The sequence below is a fragment of the Rhea americana genome, unplaced genomic scaffold, assembly GCF_003343005.1.
Source record: "Rhea americana isolate MKP2758 unplaced genomic scaffold, rheAme1 scaffold_295, whole genome shotgun sequence".
NCBI lineage: Eukaryota > Metazoa > Chordata > Aves > Rheiformes > Rheidae > Rhea > Rhea americana.
Window position 1 is genome coordinate 80,698 of NW_028186418.1, and position 17,329 is coordinate 98,026.

The window sequence follows — 17,329 nt, forward strand, 5'->3', positions numbered from 1 at the left end:
TTAATGATCTTTTGTATTTTATTTTTCAAAATAAATGCTTTAAGTGTGTCTTTTTTGGTTAATGCATTTGCCTTTGAGTTGGGATTTAAATAACTGAAGATATCGTGGCATTGCTTAGATGAAAGATGTAATCTAATGTCTTGGTCTGGATCTCATTTTAAGGTTTGCTGCTGAATGCATTTTAATTTAGTAGCTGGGTGATGGGACAGAAAGGAATTAAGAGTATACAGCTGAGGGGTGTAGAAACAGTAACATGCTTGCTTTCTTTGTTTTTTCTTCTGGCTTTATTTCCCAAAAGCAACTGTGTTGAAGCAGGTAAAGGGTGAGAAGGGGGAGAGGGACAGACTTTCTGCTGAAAAATTCCCCTACCTGTTCATAAGACAGTRCAGTGGAATTTTTACCCCGTGTTGTGTGGCTCCGCGGGCCTGCCCGGAGCACTGCTAGGCGCCCGACGCGGGTCTGTCTCGCTCCCTGAGCCCTTGCCGGAGCTGCCCTCGGCCTTCTCCAGCCCTTTCGCCAACCTTCGCCTTTCATAACACACGTTCTCCCCGTGCCCTTTGGGACGTTTTCTYTACAACTACCAGGCTTTTCCCGTTGCTGCCGCTTTGTTGAGATGTGAAGAAAGATGAATGTGAAGAAGCAGGAGCGAGTGAAGCGCTGGCGGGTGCCTTGAGGACCTGAAACCAGCAACCGTGAGCGGCGAGCAGCCCCTAGCGGAGCCGCTGCCCCTCGCGCCGCGAAACCTTCGTGCCCTGAGACACAACGAAGGCGACGGGCGGGCGTGAAACCCTTCCCGCGTGGGGCTCCGCGGCCCCGGGGCTGGGCGCACCGTGACGCGCCGGCGCCGCGGAGGGATGCGGCGGCAGGTGCCTCCCCCCTCCTCCTCACCCCCCCCGGCGGGGCGGCAGCGCCGCCAGGGGGCGCGAGCGCGCGCGCGCGGGGCGCGGCCGGGCCGCCGCCGTTGGCCGTTAACCGCCGCCGTTGGCCGTTAACCGCCGGCTCTAGCCGCCGCCTGCGGGAGGCGCCCCGACGACATCCCCCCCCACACACACACACCCCCACCCCGCGGATCGCCGCCCCGCGCAGGTGCGGACTCGCCCGCCTCTGGTTTAACTTGAGGGGAAACGACCCCGGCTTTACAGCCTGGAGGCGTTTCCGGGAAACGCTTGGAAAAGCAGCGGTTTGCGGGAACTTCGGGCGAAGCCGGGGCAGCCGGGTGCCGGCCGCCTCGCTGGAGCTGCTGCCGCGGGACGCGGGGCGGCGGTGGCAGCGATGGAGCGCAGGCCCGCGGCCGTCGCGCCGCGAAAGGTAAACGGCCGTTGCGGGCTCTCGCTGGTGCCCGCCGCGCGTGGCGCGGCTGCTCTGTGCGCGCTAGCGAGGCGCTGAGCAAGACTTAATATTTAATTGCGTGGTAAAATAGGAATTTCCAGTTGTCTTTTTACGTCTGAGGAGCAGCCGGGAGCTGCAGGCGGCCCCGTGGCTGGCGGGGCCGAGCGGGCCTGGGGGCTCCCGACGCCCACAGGTCCTGCTGCCTTGCCGGGCTCGTGGCCGCTTCGTCCCAGCCGCAGGCGGGGCTGGTGCTTCCGTGCCTCGCAGGGGCGACCCGGGCAACCGTGTAGAAGTTCTTCAGTGCACAGCAGTGCTACAAAACTGTACAAATACCACCGTTGTTGTCAGCAGATACAGGCTGTGTAGCCTTCGTCTGTGGGTTATTCACTGTCCTCCAAGATCTCTCAACTGTCCCATTTTTATTTAAGAAAGTCGCTGCTGGTGATAAAGCATCGAGCCATATGCTCCTATATGCTCTATTTTTGGACTACACAGCTTTAAAACAATGCAAAGATCAAGTTATAGTATYCCTACATCGTAATTTGTGTTGTGCTTTGCTAATGGCCAGACCTGCTAATTATGTCCAGTTTTACCTTTACAAGCAAATCCCTTTGTAGCATAGTTTACTGCAGTTCAGGGCTTCCATCCTGTTCCAGAATGTTTCTTTGCTATCCTTGCACAGATCGGCTAGAATTACTGTAACTAGATTTTCTGTCATTCTGCTTTGTTCTTACAAACTTTTGATCGTCTGAGTCTCAAAAAATCTTAGATGACTAAGTCATATCTCACTCTGTCTGCACAGAGACCCAGTTTCCCTTAGAAAAGGGAGAGACTTCCTAACAATTTGCTTGTTGTTTTCTAAACAAGCCTGTGGCGGTGACCTGCCTTTGAATAGCAGTGTGGCTAGGTTAGCACATCTCTTATGATAGATTCACAGATCAGTATTTATTGATGATGAATACTTTAATCGTGTAGTTATATATACATGAAAAGGTGATACTGTAACTTCATAACTTCAGAAGATATTTAAAACAAAATTGCTTATGTGAAAAAAAGTTAAGGGAACATCAGTTCCTTGAAAAGCTGCCCTTTCTAGTCTGGACATCGGTAAAACTTAATAAAGGTTGAAGGTTGCTGTCATTCCCTGGGGAATGAAGCACAGCCTGCAAGTCCAGTTCATACAGTCAGTTTCCCTTGAACATAGTGTATGAGTGTGGGTGTGTGAGAGGGACATCATGTAAATTGTCAGTAAACAAATCTCAGGGAAGTAATGTCTGCCACTTAAATGACAAGTAGTTTGTGAACTAGAAGGAGGTATACTGGTAGACATAGATGCTGCTGAAGTATAATTCAATTAGATACTTGATTTCAAAATCAGTTTCTTTATTAGTGCTGTTTTCTCATCAATTTTGTGTTGACCAGTGTCTAGATGTACTTGAAAATGAAATGGATGCATTTGCTGAGTTCAAATAAACTAAACAAACCATAGAACTTTAATGAGACATTTAGTAAGAGAAATAATTTTGTGGCTAGTTAATAATTGCGCATGATCTAAGTAGATTTTTGGGGGGAGGCGGATTTTCAGGGGGATGTATATTCCTCATGAAATGGCAAGAGTCAAAGTGCACAAAATTATATATCAAAAACCTGGATGGTGATTAGCTTATGTTTTTCTTTTAGGAAGATTCTTTGTTCCAGTCAGCAAACTACTGTGTCACTGCTGTGTCTGTGGATGGACAGGCAATGAAGCAATCCTTTAGAGCAACATCTGTTACCTTTTAACGAACATCAAAAAAACAGGTTAAACAACCTTATAAATGATCAGTCTCTTCATTTTATTATTGTAAATCTTATTCTCTAAAATCCTGAGTTAATTATGGGCTGAGATGTTATATTCTAAACCTCACTATTTAGGAGATTTTGTGTGGAAAGTTCCAGTGGGAAAAGAAAAGGTTATAATTTTTCGTTAATAGGTGATACTCTGTTGAATTTAGATTGCTGTTACATTCATGAAGAAAATAGAATCTCTCGTGGTTTTTTTCCTGTACGTTGGTGTCATGTTAAAGGAGATGAATTATGAAAGAGGGAGAATTCCTTTTTCTCAAGCCTCTACTTTTATGAGGAGGAGGACCTTCCTGGTGCAGTGTCAAATGGATGTACCTACCTAAAACTCATTCTGTGGGACCATGTTTCTGATATGCTTAATGGAGCTGAATTTTGTTTATTCTGAGTACATTCCATTTACTTGAAAATTATGGGACATTCTTGGCAAATATGGGCAATTAAAGACTGCATTTGTTAGGTTCTTGAGTTCTTTGATTATTCTTAGGAGAACTGGAAATAAAGCAGTAAAGCACTGGTGTCAGGTGACAGCCTTACAAATAACACACAGTCACTCAGTTTTAACTAGATCTCTTACAAATTAGGCTTCCACAAGCTGCTGCTTATTTTACTGATAATTTACCTCATTGAAGAAGTTTGTATAAAAATATAAGCTGCAGTTTAAAAATAAATTTCTGAAACTTTCGTGCTACTTATCTAGGCTTACTAAAGTGTTAAAGAGGATCAGGAGGTTACCTCCAAATTATGATATAAGAAAGCCACATAAGCTCCCACAGTGTGTCGAGGTTTAGTCTGATCAATTCTCTGAAAAGTATCTAACCAGGAGTATAGTGTTTTTGTCCATTTTATCCATGATCATTTTGAACCTACAGCTTTTCCTTCAGGAGCTGATTTCTACAGGCAGCCTGAGATATTGGCAAATTTAGTAAAGTAGAATAGAGCTATTAAAATTTTATGTCACTTCTACTTGTTGCTTTTGATTGGAAACAGCTTTTATGAAACATTTAATCAAGAAACATTGTCTGGGTATTAGATCTATTTGCACAGGTTTTCTTTCTCTCTTGTAGTTTATAGTGATTTGAGAGAAGAAGCTTGGAAAGTTAGAGTGCTATGTAAGGCCTACAGTACTGTATTTTCTTTGTTAGGATGTTGTGATGCTGGTGGACACACACAGCAGTCCTGTAGACAGACAAACTTTTAATGTAAGAAGGCAGTGTAAAGAGAAGAGCAAGATTTCTAGTGTTTCTACTCTGCTATTTGTTGAATCATTGCTTTTATTATCTCAGTTTATTGTTAATTTGCCCTGTACTCTGGTTGAAGATTGACTGTGAAAGCATTGTGGTTGGTGTTGCTATGCATTTTTTTTTTCTGTGCAGGAAAGGGAATTGGATAATTAGTGGTAAATGCACAATATAATACACAGAGTTAGATATATGCATATCACGTAGATGTGTGCATGGCACAATACGATGTGATGCAGCTGACAGGAAAACTTCCACTTGCGTTTTCTTTGTCCAGTTAGAAAGCTAGATTCTCATGTTTTGCAGGAAATGATTGAACTGCAGTCAGCCTTTAAGATACCTGAAGCTCCTGTCATTGTATACAGCCAGATCTGATCTGCTTTTGCATTTGAAGGTGATTAAAAGACTCTGGAGCTTTATTGCGAGCAGTAATCAGGGTTTTGCCACAGCGCGCCCAGGCCAATGAGAGAGCAGATTTCAGGGCACGCTTCTGCAGGCAGCCTATTGCAGCTGGATGGGTGGGACAGCGGCCGTCCAAATTCACGCAGCAAATGACATTTTGCTGCAGAAGCGTGKTGGAGCCAATCAAGCACCGCACTGTGCAGCCAATGCGCGCTGGCCTTTTATCCAGCCACTAGCAGGGGCTCTGTCACTGTAGGACCTTGGTACAGCTCTGCAAACTGCATTCCTTCAGATACAGCCCTCTTTGAGCTTGCCTGTCAGCACAGTGCTCATCCTTGTTGTGACTCATTTCCCAGTAATAACAATGCCATTGTAAATTATCTATGTAAAGCAGGGGAACTGCATGCCTTTGCCTGCCACGTGATCATCTGCAGCTGGTGGGAAGAGCGCCTAAATAATTTAGGTCTTGTTTCCTATTTAGCATTGCCACGGCTGCCTATCCCGCAAACCTGCTTACGAGAGCCAGAGGGATGGTGGTAGTTACAGGGCAGAACAAAGTGAGTGGAAACCCGGATGATGCCATGTCGAGCTCAGATGCAGAGGATGATTTCCAAGAGCCAGCCACTCCTACTGCAACCCAGGCAGGACAATCGCTACCTCTGCTGCCTCAGCAGGTAAGAGCTCTCTGGTACTGTTCGTCTGATAAGATCCAGTTATTGCAGCACCACATACTGCTCAGGTGCCAAAGAATTCAGGTTTCTTGGAGTACTTATGGGTACCCAGTTCAGTTCCCATTGCTAGCTGAATTGGTTCAGTTCTTGTATTCTTTTTATTCCTTCATTATTATTATTATTAATACTCCTTCAGGACTAACTTCCGTGTATTTTACTTCAGTAGCTTGAGCCTGACAAATACGAATAAGTGTTTGTTTTGGTACTGAAGCATCTTAAGTTGTGATATTAAGACATTTAGGTTTACAGCAGGCCTAAAATAAGTACAGAATCACTGATTTTCAACAAACCCACTAATGCGTAAAGGGACCAGTGGAGCAGCAAGTCCCAAGTTTGACTTGAGTTTTTCTACTCATTTTGGGGTGGGGGGGGAGAAGATTCCAAAAGAAAGAAGGAAAAAATGAAAGGAGAGAGAGAGAAGGCATTCATGCTTTTAATGAATATCTGGTATTAAAGCTATAGACGTGACTGCTGTTTCAGATTTGCAACTAAAATGAAAACATTCAGTGACTGTATGTGGAAGTCAGAGGATACAAGGTGTTAATCCCTTGAACCTCACTGTTTTGTGRCAACAGGCCAGGAAAGGGGCATTTGTTGGACCAAATATTGTCACAGTGGCAAAGATTATCAAGAAGTGTCAAAAATGTCAAAGTGAACGTACTCTAAACTGTAAAATGACTGTGATTCCTCTGATTGTTGCTGCCTCTGCTGTTGTTGCATCATTCAGGTTTGGAACTTCTCTGCCTTCTCAAATCCTCTTGTCATAATTTCAGTCCTGCTCTTAATGTTATTTTTGGGGAGGGAAAAGCAAAACATTGACAGACTCTTCCTTTGGCACTGCCATTCCCCTGACTCCCTTACCAGACTTAGCAAAAGCACTGCTGAGATTGCCTTCCTTGCCTGCTCTGTTTCCACCCAATGTGAATTCCCTATTAGTCTTTCCAACCTTACTGCATTTTCTTCAAAGTTGTTTCAAGATAAGCAAAAATCTTAAATACTGTGCTCACTTCTTTCTGTCAATTGCTGTCTTCTGGTTTCAAACTAATTAAAAAAGAACATCAAGACACATGAAGACTCTTTGATTAATGCTTCATTTTATACAGCAGCCCTATAGTTGAGTGAATATCTTAGCTTTCGGAAGATCTGCTGGTTGATTGTTCCTCTTATTTTAATGAAGGCTTCTAAACATGCCCTTTTGCCAAATTTCATTTATAATTTTCTTCTTTTGTCTTCTAGAAGTTCTAATCATTTTGGCCTGTACGTGTTTGCAAAGCACTACAGGCTCATTTCTGATGATGTGATTGCTTTTTCAGTTTCCAGAAGTTGTTCCACTAAATGTAGGAGGCATGTGTTTCACAACAAGACTGTCAACACTGAGACGTTATGAGGACACAATGTTGGCAGCTATGTTCAGTGGAAGACACTATATTCCAACAGATGCTGAAGGCAGATATTTTATTGACAGAGATGGAACTTACTTTGGGTATGTGCAGTATCCTCAGCAGTATGCTTTCAAAGTGGTTAGTGAAGAAAAATTATTTTGAAAGAAAAACGTGTTACTTTTATTTTTTTTTCTTCTGATTAAATCCTATTTGTGTGGTAGCTTTTATGAAAACTTGATTAGCTTGCATCCATGCCTTCAAAACATCTCGAGAAGAAAGTCAGTCACAGTATATCACAGCTGAAAAACTGTTTCATATCTAATGGCTTAAGCTTTATACTGAGTAAAGAAAAGCAAGCTATGTTTTGAATCTGTGCTGTTTCCTTTAGAGTATCCTTACAAGTTGTCAAGTTTTGCTGTTTTTTAAGAAAGAACCAATTTAAGATTACCTGTCATAGGAAGCTCTTTTTTATGTCAGTGCTTCTTTGTTAATATTACARTATTTTTGTGAAAGAGAGAATTGATTGAATTCATCTAGGTTTCTCTACAAACATCATTCTTCCAGTTGTTAGTTTTCAGTGTTTAATGGAATATTTATGGATGTCAGTCCAAGTTCAGTTGTGCAGTTTTATATGTTAAAAAAATGGTCCAGAAATTGACTAATTTAATACCTTGACTTCCACTGGAAATAGTCTACCCTATTAAAATCATAATGATTAGAAGATTTCTTTGATAAATTCCCACTTTATTAAAATCTTTTTCACATTATGTCTTACATTTTTCAGTTGTCTAGAATTTATATTGTATATCTGAATTTAGTTAAATTTACGTTCTGCTGAACAGATTGAAGCTTCTCTCTATATAATACAACTCATTTTGAATACAGTTAGCCTCACTCATAAATAGTGTTTTCCTCTGAGAATTTGTGATAGGAAGTTTTGTTCAGCTTTAATTACGCATTTCTGAAATACTATTTATATAAAAAAAATGGAGTGCTAACTCAAAATCCATGCTTCCAATGGGTTTTAACTTTCCAAGAAAATAAATTTATCATAATCTATATGCTTTTTTTGGTAAGTGAGTTACTTACCTCTGGAGTGCTTTGAAAATAAATTATATTAAAATGTAACTGGAAAAAAGCACAAGACTTGAAGAATTTATTTTAAGTTATTTTAGCTGGCAGTGCCATATTCCTTCATCTTCAGGACTCCTTCTGAAGCTTTTAAATAAGCRCGTAGCTTACTTTTTATTTTCAATTAAATTAGCCATGGTCCTACTAATACTCTGTTTGATTTGATGTGAGATGGCTAGAATACATAATCATGATTTCCTGTAATGTTTATAGGTTAAGGCCTTCACTCAAAGCACACTTYACAAACAACTTTTATTTCTTTTTTATTTTTTCCTTTGTAGAGATTCTCTTGATCTCTTCAACTGAGAAGGATTGCATTTTTTTTCAGAAACCATTCAGATTGTACCTTTATCCAGAACAAAAATAGATTAAGCCAGTATATTTATTTGAAAATAATTATTTCTTTAGATTTGGAAATTTGGAAGTGCCAGCTGCTTTGATGGAAAATAAATTAATTTGTGATGTTGTCRATCTGAATTCAAAATAGAACAGGAATCCAGAGCCAAATTACTACTCAATATATTTGTTGATGTTATAACGAAAATTGCTGTTATCTTTGTTGTATTTGATAAAGTGAGTAATAGATTTTGTTGGTTAATGCTCATAAAGTGATTTCTTTCAATATTGAAAATTTCAAATGAAAAATTTTGAAAATTCTAATGGTTTCAGAACTACATTACGATTTTTTTTGTTATATAAGAATGTGCAGCCCTGATTCTTCAGTGAGAACACCTCTTTTGAAAATATGCCATCCATATCAGTAGAATCCTGCATTTAGGTGGGATAAAAGGTCTTTGCATATAATTCTTTAGGAAAATCAAGCTTTATTTGTAACAGACTTGAGATTGAAACACAGTGACTTCAGTCTTCTCCATGGAAGATTTTGTGTGTACTGTTTGAAGTGGTTACTCCACCTTGAGCTTTTTGATGTTTTCTTTCAAATAAGTTCTGACATTACCAGAGTCAGGTTTTTTTTTTTTTTTTTTTTTTTTTTTTTTTTTTTTTTTTTTTTTTTTTTTTTTTTTTGACTTGGAGACTTGAACAAATGGTTTAAGAATACATGTTGGCAATGTAGTTTGCAGTTCTCTCAGTTACTGTCTAACTTTAAAGGTGTATATCTGAATAATCAGTGACTATCCAGTGTTTTCTGTGCTTCGCCACCTGCAACAGCTTTTGGAGAAACTTTGCACTGAGCAGTATTTTTCCCATTTTGTTTAGAGACATACTTAACTTTCTGCGATCTGGTGACCTGCCACCAAGAGAACGAGTGAGGTCAGTTTACAAGGAAGCTCAGTATTATTCCATAGGACCGCTGCTAGACAGTCTAGAGGATGTCCAGCCCCTTAAAGGAGAAAAAGTTAGACAAGCTTTCCTTGGCCTAATGCCATATTACAAAGGTAAATAAATGAAGTAATATTAATTGTGTTTCTGTGACATGACTCAAGTAATATAAATAGTCCTTTCAGGACCACTTTCAGCTTTAAAACAAATATCATATTTAAGAAGTTTCTTTATCACTTATCTTCTGTGTGCTAACTCTGGATCTTTGAGGTCTCAGTGTCAGATTTGCTTTTGCTTTGTCTGAGGATGTGAATTTTTACCTTGTTCTAAAGGGAACAGGATCTAGGCCATAACATGCGAGACTTATTATTGAGTAAGGTTTTTCTGCCTCTGCATTTGTTCTGTTCAGACCTGCAACTGAATAAATTTGAGCATATAGCAAGAACATCATGTTCACAAGATAGCTGAAATTGATGTAATTATTACAGACACTGTCTGATGTGCAGCTTCCCATGATATTATATTAAGAATGACTTGTTAAGCACTGCAGTAACATTCTATATGAATGAATTACATTTGTTTTCTCTTACAAGGTGCTTTGTTGTTATTTTCAATCTTTTTTAGATCATTTGGAACGGATAATCGAAATAGCAAAGCTTAGAGCTATGCAAAGAAAAGCAAGATTTGCAAAATTGAAGGTTTGTGTCTTCAAAGAAGAGATGCCCATCACTCCCTATGAATGCCCACATTTCAACTCTTTACGTTTTGAAAGAAGTGAAAGTGAGACAAAGCTGTTTGAACATCATTGTGAAGTAGATGTATCTTTTGGGCCCTGGGAGGCTGTGGCTGATGTATATGATCTTCTGCACTGTATTGTGACAGACCTCTCTGATAGAGGGATAACTGTGGATCATCAGTGCATTGGTGTGTGTGATAAACACCTGATAAATCACTATTACTGCAAGCGGCCTATTTATGAATTCAAGATTACTTGGTGGTGAGTTATTTTGTCCAGAGTGATGCAGGGGGAAAAAGGACTTCTAGATGGCAATTGCTGTTAATATTTCTGCAACATGTCTCTCTGGAAATGCGTTGCTGCTAATGTATATATAGGAATCAGTCTGCTGAAATGTTGGCTAATGCTTAGCTGCTCAGCAAATGGGAACCTGTTACAGAAAAAGATCTTGAAAAACCAGCCTGAAACAAGACTGTTGGCTCAGGTACCTTAATGAGGCGCAAAACAAGATCACTTTATGGAAATAATACAGAGAGGAGCGTCTGACATCTTTTAAAAGGTGCCACTTACCATGTGGCTTTTGTATGATAAGTCTGCAAAACAGATACTACAGATCTCACCTGCATTATTGTAAAGCCATAGGTGCCAATAATGCTGACACAATGTGATTGAATTTTACCCACTTAGAAATATTTTAGTCACTACTTAAACTTGCCACTTTATAAAGTTGAATGAGTAACACCCAGCATAGAGATTCTAGAAATGTAATTTTGAAATAATGTCCTTTTTTTTTTAAGAAAGGCATATTTCTTATACATTACTATTCATTGTGATTACTAAACTACCTGTCTTTTTAATTAGGAATATATATTGTGAATTAAAATATTATTTCAGTTATTTCCATTCTTATAAAAAGGAATAGCAGGTATGGAATAGATTCCTTAATGCTTTTAGGAGTAATTACTGTTCACAAAAGACTTGTGCCTGTTTTTAGCCTTAGAAATTCTAAATGTTTACAGTATCTACAAAAATGAAGCTCTATAGAATCAGGTCATTTACAAAGGCTTTTGGTAAATGAGAAAACCCTGTATGTATATTGTTATTACCAAAATAAGAGGATTATTTAATACGTATTATTTTATTACTGGCTTTTTTTACATTTGGTGATGTTAAACTTTGTTCTAGAGTTAGAGTTGAATGAGGTGGGGATAAGTGTTTCCATTGTCTCACCTTCTTCAGAAAACTAAGTCTCATTCTTAATGTTTTTGTTGACCTTTCCTGATATAATACCAGGAAGTATTTTTTTTTTCAACCTGCATATTTAAATGTTTCTCCAATTATCAGCCCTATATCTGGGTAGTAATGTTTCCAGGCTGGAAGAGTCAGCCATCCACATTCTTTTTCAAAAGGCAATTGTTGCACTTCTGACTTTAGTAACCATCTCCTGAAGTTGAATAGTTTACAACTACAAAGAAAAGATAGATCTGAACATCTGAAGATATTACTGCTTTATGGGGTATAAAAAATGAAATATTTTCAAAATACCCCATTTGAAGTAAATGCGAAATAATCTTGGGCAAGGAAGGAAAGTAAATATTACGGTTTTATATTGCATTCCATTGGATTAATTAATCCAAGAAGCTTGCTTAATTAAAACTTTGACCAAAACAGCTTTAAAAAACATGAATTAATAATGATAATGAAAATGCTCAGTAAACTGAGGTAGTTTTTTAAGAATAATTATAAGAACTTTATGGTCAGCTTGTCTTGTAAAAATATTTTAAAGAAGACAACTGTTTGCATTGATTAACCTTCATACTTTTATGTTTTTAATTTAGGATTTTTTTAATTTTTTTTTTCTGGAGTGGGAATATACAGCTCTAATTATCCATTTTCAAATGTTTTATAATAGAGGATCACTGTCAAGTGCTGAATTTCAGGTCCGGAGCTTAGATTTTGAACTGAGAGGAGGGAAGGAAAATAAGAATTGCCTGTATTAGGATTTTTTTTTAAGTTGATTGAAACTATTTTAAATACTAACCTTTGCATTACTCATACAAGTCACTGTACTTATACTTGATGACTTAAAACAATGATGGTTCCCTAAAATGAGAGGAAGTTTGCATGATTTCTTCATTTCTGTGCTGTTTTTTTTTTCCTTTCTTTTTTCAGGGAATCTTAAATTTAACTCCAGAGTTTCTAATAAAATGCTGTAAGAACTTAAAGCTGAGGTTTAGAAAGTTTTGGCTGCATGTACTCTTAAAAGATTTAAGTTCAAGGTCTTCAGCATCAGTTTATTTAGAGACTACAATGAGAACTGCAGTTTTGCTTGGTTATTGAGTGGGTTTTTTGCTGTTTCCCATGTAAATATTTTCATAGGATATAACTGGTTTGAATATCAGCATTACTTACAGAAACAGAACACAGTTTGACTTTGGTTTTTTTGGTTTGACTTTAATTTTTCAGCTGTTACACTAGAGAAGCTACAATAGCAAAATTGCTGTTTCCAGTCATAATTGCTATTTCTTAATATTCATGCACTGATATTTTATAACTTTTTCCTGTAAATAAACAAGTAAGGAAGACTATCTAATCAAAAAGATGAAAATGAAAATTTTTATCTGTATCAGTAGCATCTTAACTGAAACTTTCATCATTCAGATCCTCCAGAAGACAGAAAACAGTGCAATATTAAAAAAGAAACCACAGATTTGAGCCAGCATGCTTTAATTAAACACAAACAATCTGTCTTGTGATTTGTGCAAAATAACAATATTGTTATTGACTACACTTGTTTTAAGCAGTCTTTGTTTACAGTAATTTACATGATATTGCCTAATATGTATTCGTTTTTTGACAGAAACAGAAGAGTTGTGCAGGAGGATGTCAGGGGAATGTAATCTAATAACTGGTTTATATAATATTATTGACTTATCTTTTCTTGGCATATAGCATAATTATTGAAATTCTTCATTTGCAACAAAAATGTGAGTAGCTGATCTACTAAATCCATGTTTAAGATGAATTCTCTTTTTGTATATCATGAATGGTATATAATTGTCTAATTAAACTAAATGCTTATGTAATACTGCTTTTTTTTTCTTCTTTTACTTTAGGATGTTTCTTCATATCTGGCTAGGCCAGAGATTTGCTAGAACATACCTACCTATTTCTCTGTGCTGCTCTTGTTTAACTTTTCCACCACTTTAATATCTGTGCAACTGCTTTTCCACTACCACCCCTAAATCCTGTGTGAGTTGATACATGCTCTTGGACAAATTGGTCATTCAGGAAATGATTTCAATTCATCAGTGTAATTTTTGTATGAATGTCGTGTGCAGATTATCAAAAAGATAATACATGTCAGTCTATTTAGCTTATTCAGCTTGAAGGAGAGAGACTTTTCATTTATCATTTTGGGACAGGATGCATGCTATTTTTGGTTCCTAAATGATGTACAGGAACATGCGTATAACTAACAATGTCTCCCCCTTCCTCCCCCCAAATAAAAATTCTCATATATTTTCGAAGCACAAATTGCATATCTGGATTGCAGTGATTTCTCTGCTTTTTTTGGAATAACAGGGTAATGATGAGACAGTTGAGGGGTAGTTACGTGAAAAGCAGAACAGTTTGCTGTTTTCAAGTTGCTGCTTGTCTAAACATAATTAACAAGACTAGTCTTTTGTAACATCCCCTGTATATGTGGTGGTTTTTAACATGGAGCAAAAAGAGCTCTTACATTAAATGATTTGACTAGTGTATCAGCTCTTATATTAAATGACTTGGCCAATTTCACTGCACATTGTTAAACATGTTTTTGCATCAGTTTTGCATTTGCAAAATGAGTATACCCACTCATTTTTGTAAAGCACTCAAGAAATGACATTGAAAGATCTGTATGTGCAGTGTTGTATGTTGAACATTTATGTGATGTATCCACTTAATTCCTGTTGATTTCAAGAATTATAAGAAAGGGCAATGTTAACTTTTCAGCTTGTTGTGGGCTGCTTAAGCTGAAAACTGTAACAGTCTGTGCAGTAATCTGAAGTACTTGTTCCTGAGTCTCCATCCTCCTTGGAGGAATTTGAAGGTGCATCTTTTATCTGACAACCTTTGAACCATTAGAAAATTCTCTCCTATCTTCCTGTTGCATGTTTTCTTTTGAGATATTTTTTGCAAGTCCATTTTAACCCAAATGTCTAAACAGTGATCAGTCTCTGCGCTTGGTGAGGAATTTTTTGGTTGGATTTATTTTTATTTTTATTTTATTTTATTAGTAATGTATTGACACCTACAATGTAGCATATGCAAATACATGAATTTGCTAGCATGGATATTTTTGTGATTTTGTTGTTACTGTCCAGTTTTGTTTCCTCCTCCCTCCCTTCCCCCTGCCATGAGAGTTAAGAGAAAGTTCGGTATCAAATTTCTGAAAATTTTGATTATTCTTTAGATACGCCTTGCACCCATTTTGTAAAAACAGTTATCCCAGAGGTGGTCAGTATATGGATGGGTAAAGGCTATTGCAGTTACAGGAGCTTACATACTTGATAATCCAATTGCAGCCTCTGTTCTCCTGCTCTGCTGAGATGAGTATCCCATCAGCGGTGAAACAAAGTAGTCACAGGGTTGGATCTGGTTAGTACAAGTCCTTGRAAGGAAAAGTCAAAGACCTCTAGTCGCATAAGAAATGCACTGATTTGAGTAAGTGTATAATCTGGCCTTTACTAAAGGGATTGTTAAAATTCCAGTAAACTCTGAAGATTTTAAAGATTTCAAACTGTTTTAAATGTTGGCTTTCTTCAACAGTAATATATTTTGAGCCAAGTTGTTCCAACGTATGTCTTATGTGTCAGGGAAGTTGACCAGTTCTCTTATTTATGTTTCCCAGTATTTCTGTGTTTTCTTGGTGAATCTCAAAGGCCTCAGACTGTTGATCACTGCCCCACAGAAGTGAATATTTCAAGTGTGTCCTGTGCATTCAGTGTGTGCTGGTTACTGCAAAAAAATGAAAGTGGGAGGGATTTAGTTCTGCAGTATGTTTTCCTCAGGGTTACTCCTCATCAGATCTGACAGACTTCAGTGAGATCCTGCTCCACTCCCCCTCCCCACCCCCCATCTCCACTTTTCTTGCCTCTGAAGTGTAAGAGGCGCAAGGAGATCAAGTGTCTAAGCTGAAGATTTGCAATGAGATAATGACTCTGAGTGGATTTCCTCCTGGTCCCCACCCTTTGCTCTAACCCTTAAGAGATACCGTTTTAAGGGCAGGACATTTACTGTTACTCTCTGCTGCACCCTCAACTTTGTTTGCAAGGTGAACAGCCAGTCTGTTTTAACCTAACGGGATTTCTTTAGTATTACAGGTTGGTAACTGGTAGTTGCTAAAGCATCAGTGAAATTCTCATGACTGACAAAGATATCTGAATAAAATAATAAAACTGTTTTATTTTATAATCCCATTAATTTCACTCTTGCACTTTATTTTTCACTAAAGAGTTTAAAAAATAAACCTTAAGATGACTTTTTGTTAAATAGAGATACATATTTAGGCTAGGCACTTGCATTTTTTGTTTTTAAGGGTCGTCATTATCGCTTGCTAGGAGCTCAAGGATAACTACATGAATTGTCTCCTCCTATGATTCTCTCCCCCCCCCATTTTTTTTTTTAATTTTGTCTTATTTTTAAAGTTATCAGTACAGTAAATGGTCATGATTTTCTAGCTTCACTGGACATTCCTGAATTAGCAACCCCTGAGAACCTTCCTGCCCAATTTTATTTTCACTGCACATTCTTGTTTATAGATAGATGACCTGAGACAGGTGACCTGATGGGAAAGATGATGGAAGTGCCAACAGRGAAAGTCTCTCATCAGAACTGATGGTTTGCATAGTACAGTGGATTTTGTTTGCTTGTTTGTTTTACTTCAACTTTTGTGAAGCAGAGGAACATTCATCACCATCTATCTGTGAGGTTAGTCAGAGGATCCAGTCTCTCTGAAAGGCTGCTGTCCTGGGCTGTGTTCATCCATTTTCCCATGTAAGTATTGTGGTGTATCAGGTTAGATGGGTGGGAAAATCTAGTGGCTTCAGACTGAACTGGGAAATACACAATGACTAATGAGGTGGCTGCTGGGTCACACTACTTGAATTTCAGCACCAGTTGTTCAGAGGTGTGAAGACTTTCCTGTCACCAATTACGGTGTGGATGTTTGTCATTTTTGCATGGCAAAGCACAGTGATTAAGTTTGGGATGCAATTGCCAGGCAGACCAGATTTCAGAGYAAAGAATATAGAAAGATCATTTCTGAACTCATTTAGTAGCTGTGGACAGTCTGTAGATCTTCCTGGCTTTAAGTATTGATTTGCATTACTGAGCCTTGGAGTTACGTTGACCTTTTTGGTTTATTTATGGCTCCACTATTGTATATGTTTTAGGTTGATCATACACAGCAGAGGGGACCTAGGCTAGTTCTGAGTTCTAGGCTATGGAAACATCATTTCCAGTTTATCATTCTCTTTCTGCAAATAAGCTATGTTTCAGAGGATAATTACATTTTGTTGTTTATTTCTGTATATAGGTCTCTTAACTGGAAGTTGCTTTCCAGAATAGTTCTTAATCCTTTTACTTACACAGGTTTAGTATAAGTTTACCTATACTTTCACTGTGACTTTTATAAATGGATTTTATTTTGCTGAATTATAAACTGTATGTCTCCTATGCATTGTAACCCTTAATGCCTTTGAAGATCCAGTCTGGATGCTAAGGATTGGAATTATCTCCAAATGTGTTTTAAATAAGTTGATATGTGATGTTTAATACTGTAGATACTGCAGCATTTTATTTCTTACTGCATTTGGCTTTTCAGTTCAAGTAAAACACAGTCTGTGTATTTTTATTTAAAATATATACATGACATGCAAGTTTGTGTTGTGAAATAAAAGTATATTAAAATGAAAATGGTTGGAATCTGGCTAATCTGGTCTGCAGGTATTATACTCCCCCTTTCCACCTTCTGTGTGATCCAAGTTTGTCTTGCATGACTGGAAATGAAATTTAAGACATTAGACTTGCTCTGAAGCTTTTCTCTAATAGCACCAACCAGTAACTTGTTCATCATCGCTTTAACAGATGGCACTTACGCAGTGTCTGCAGTCTCCCCAGGGAGACTGAAACTTTTATCAGACAGATAATTCAAGTTGTATTTCCTTCCCTGCATACCCACCCATTCATGTGAGAGCACAGAGAAGGTCT

General features: G+C 38.3%; 1 protein-coding gene across 4 annotated transcripts; it reads left to right on the forward strand.

Annotated features, from left to right (window-relative positions):
• The first annotated feature begins 3,084 nt into the window (after window positions 1-3,084).
• KCTD7 (potassium channel tetramerization domain containing 7) lies at window positions 3,085-17,086 on the forward strand. 4 transcript variants are annotated; one of them, XM_085309254.1, is made up of 5 exons: window positions 3,085-3,129; window positions 5,296-5,488; window positions 6,859-7,028; window positions 9,277-9,455; window positions 9,964-17,086. In XM_085309254.1, the coding sequence occupies exons 2-5, from the start codon at window positions 5,345-5,347 to the stop codon at window positions 10,338-10,340; spliced, it is 870 nt and encodes a 289-aa protein (XP_085165380.1). In that variant the 5' UTR covers window positions 3,085-3,129; window positions 5,296-5,344; the 3' UTR covers window positions 10,341-17,086. The 4 variants fall into 4 exon arrangements, with proteins under 4 accessions (XP_085165380.1, XP_085165378.1, XP_085165377.1 ...); XM_085309252.1 differs by lacking the exon at window positions 3,085-3,129 and adding an exon at window positions 4,723-4,806; XM_085309251.1 differs by lacking the exon at window positions 3,085-3,129 and adding an exon at window positions 5,069-5,186.
• The last annotated feature ends 243 nt before the right edge of the window (window positions 17,087-17,329 follow it).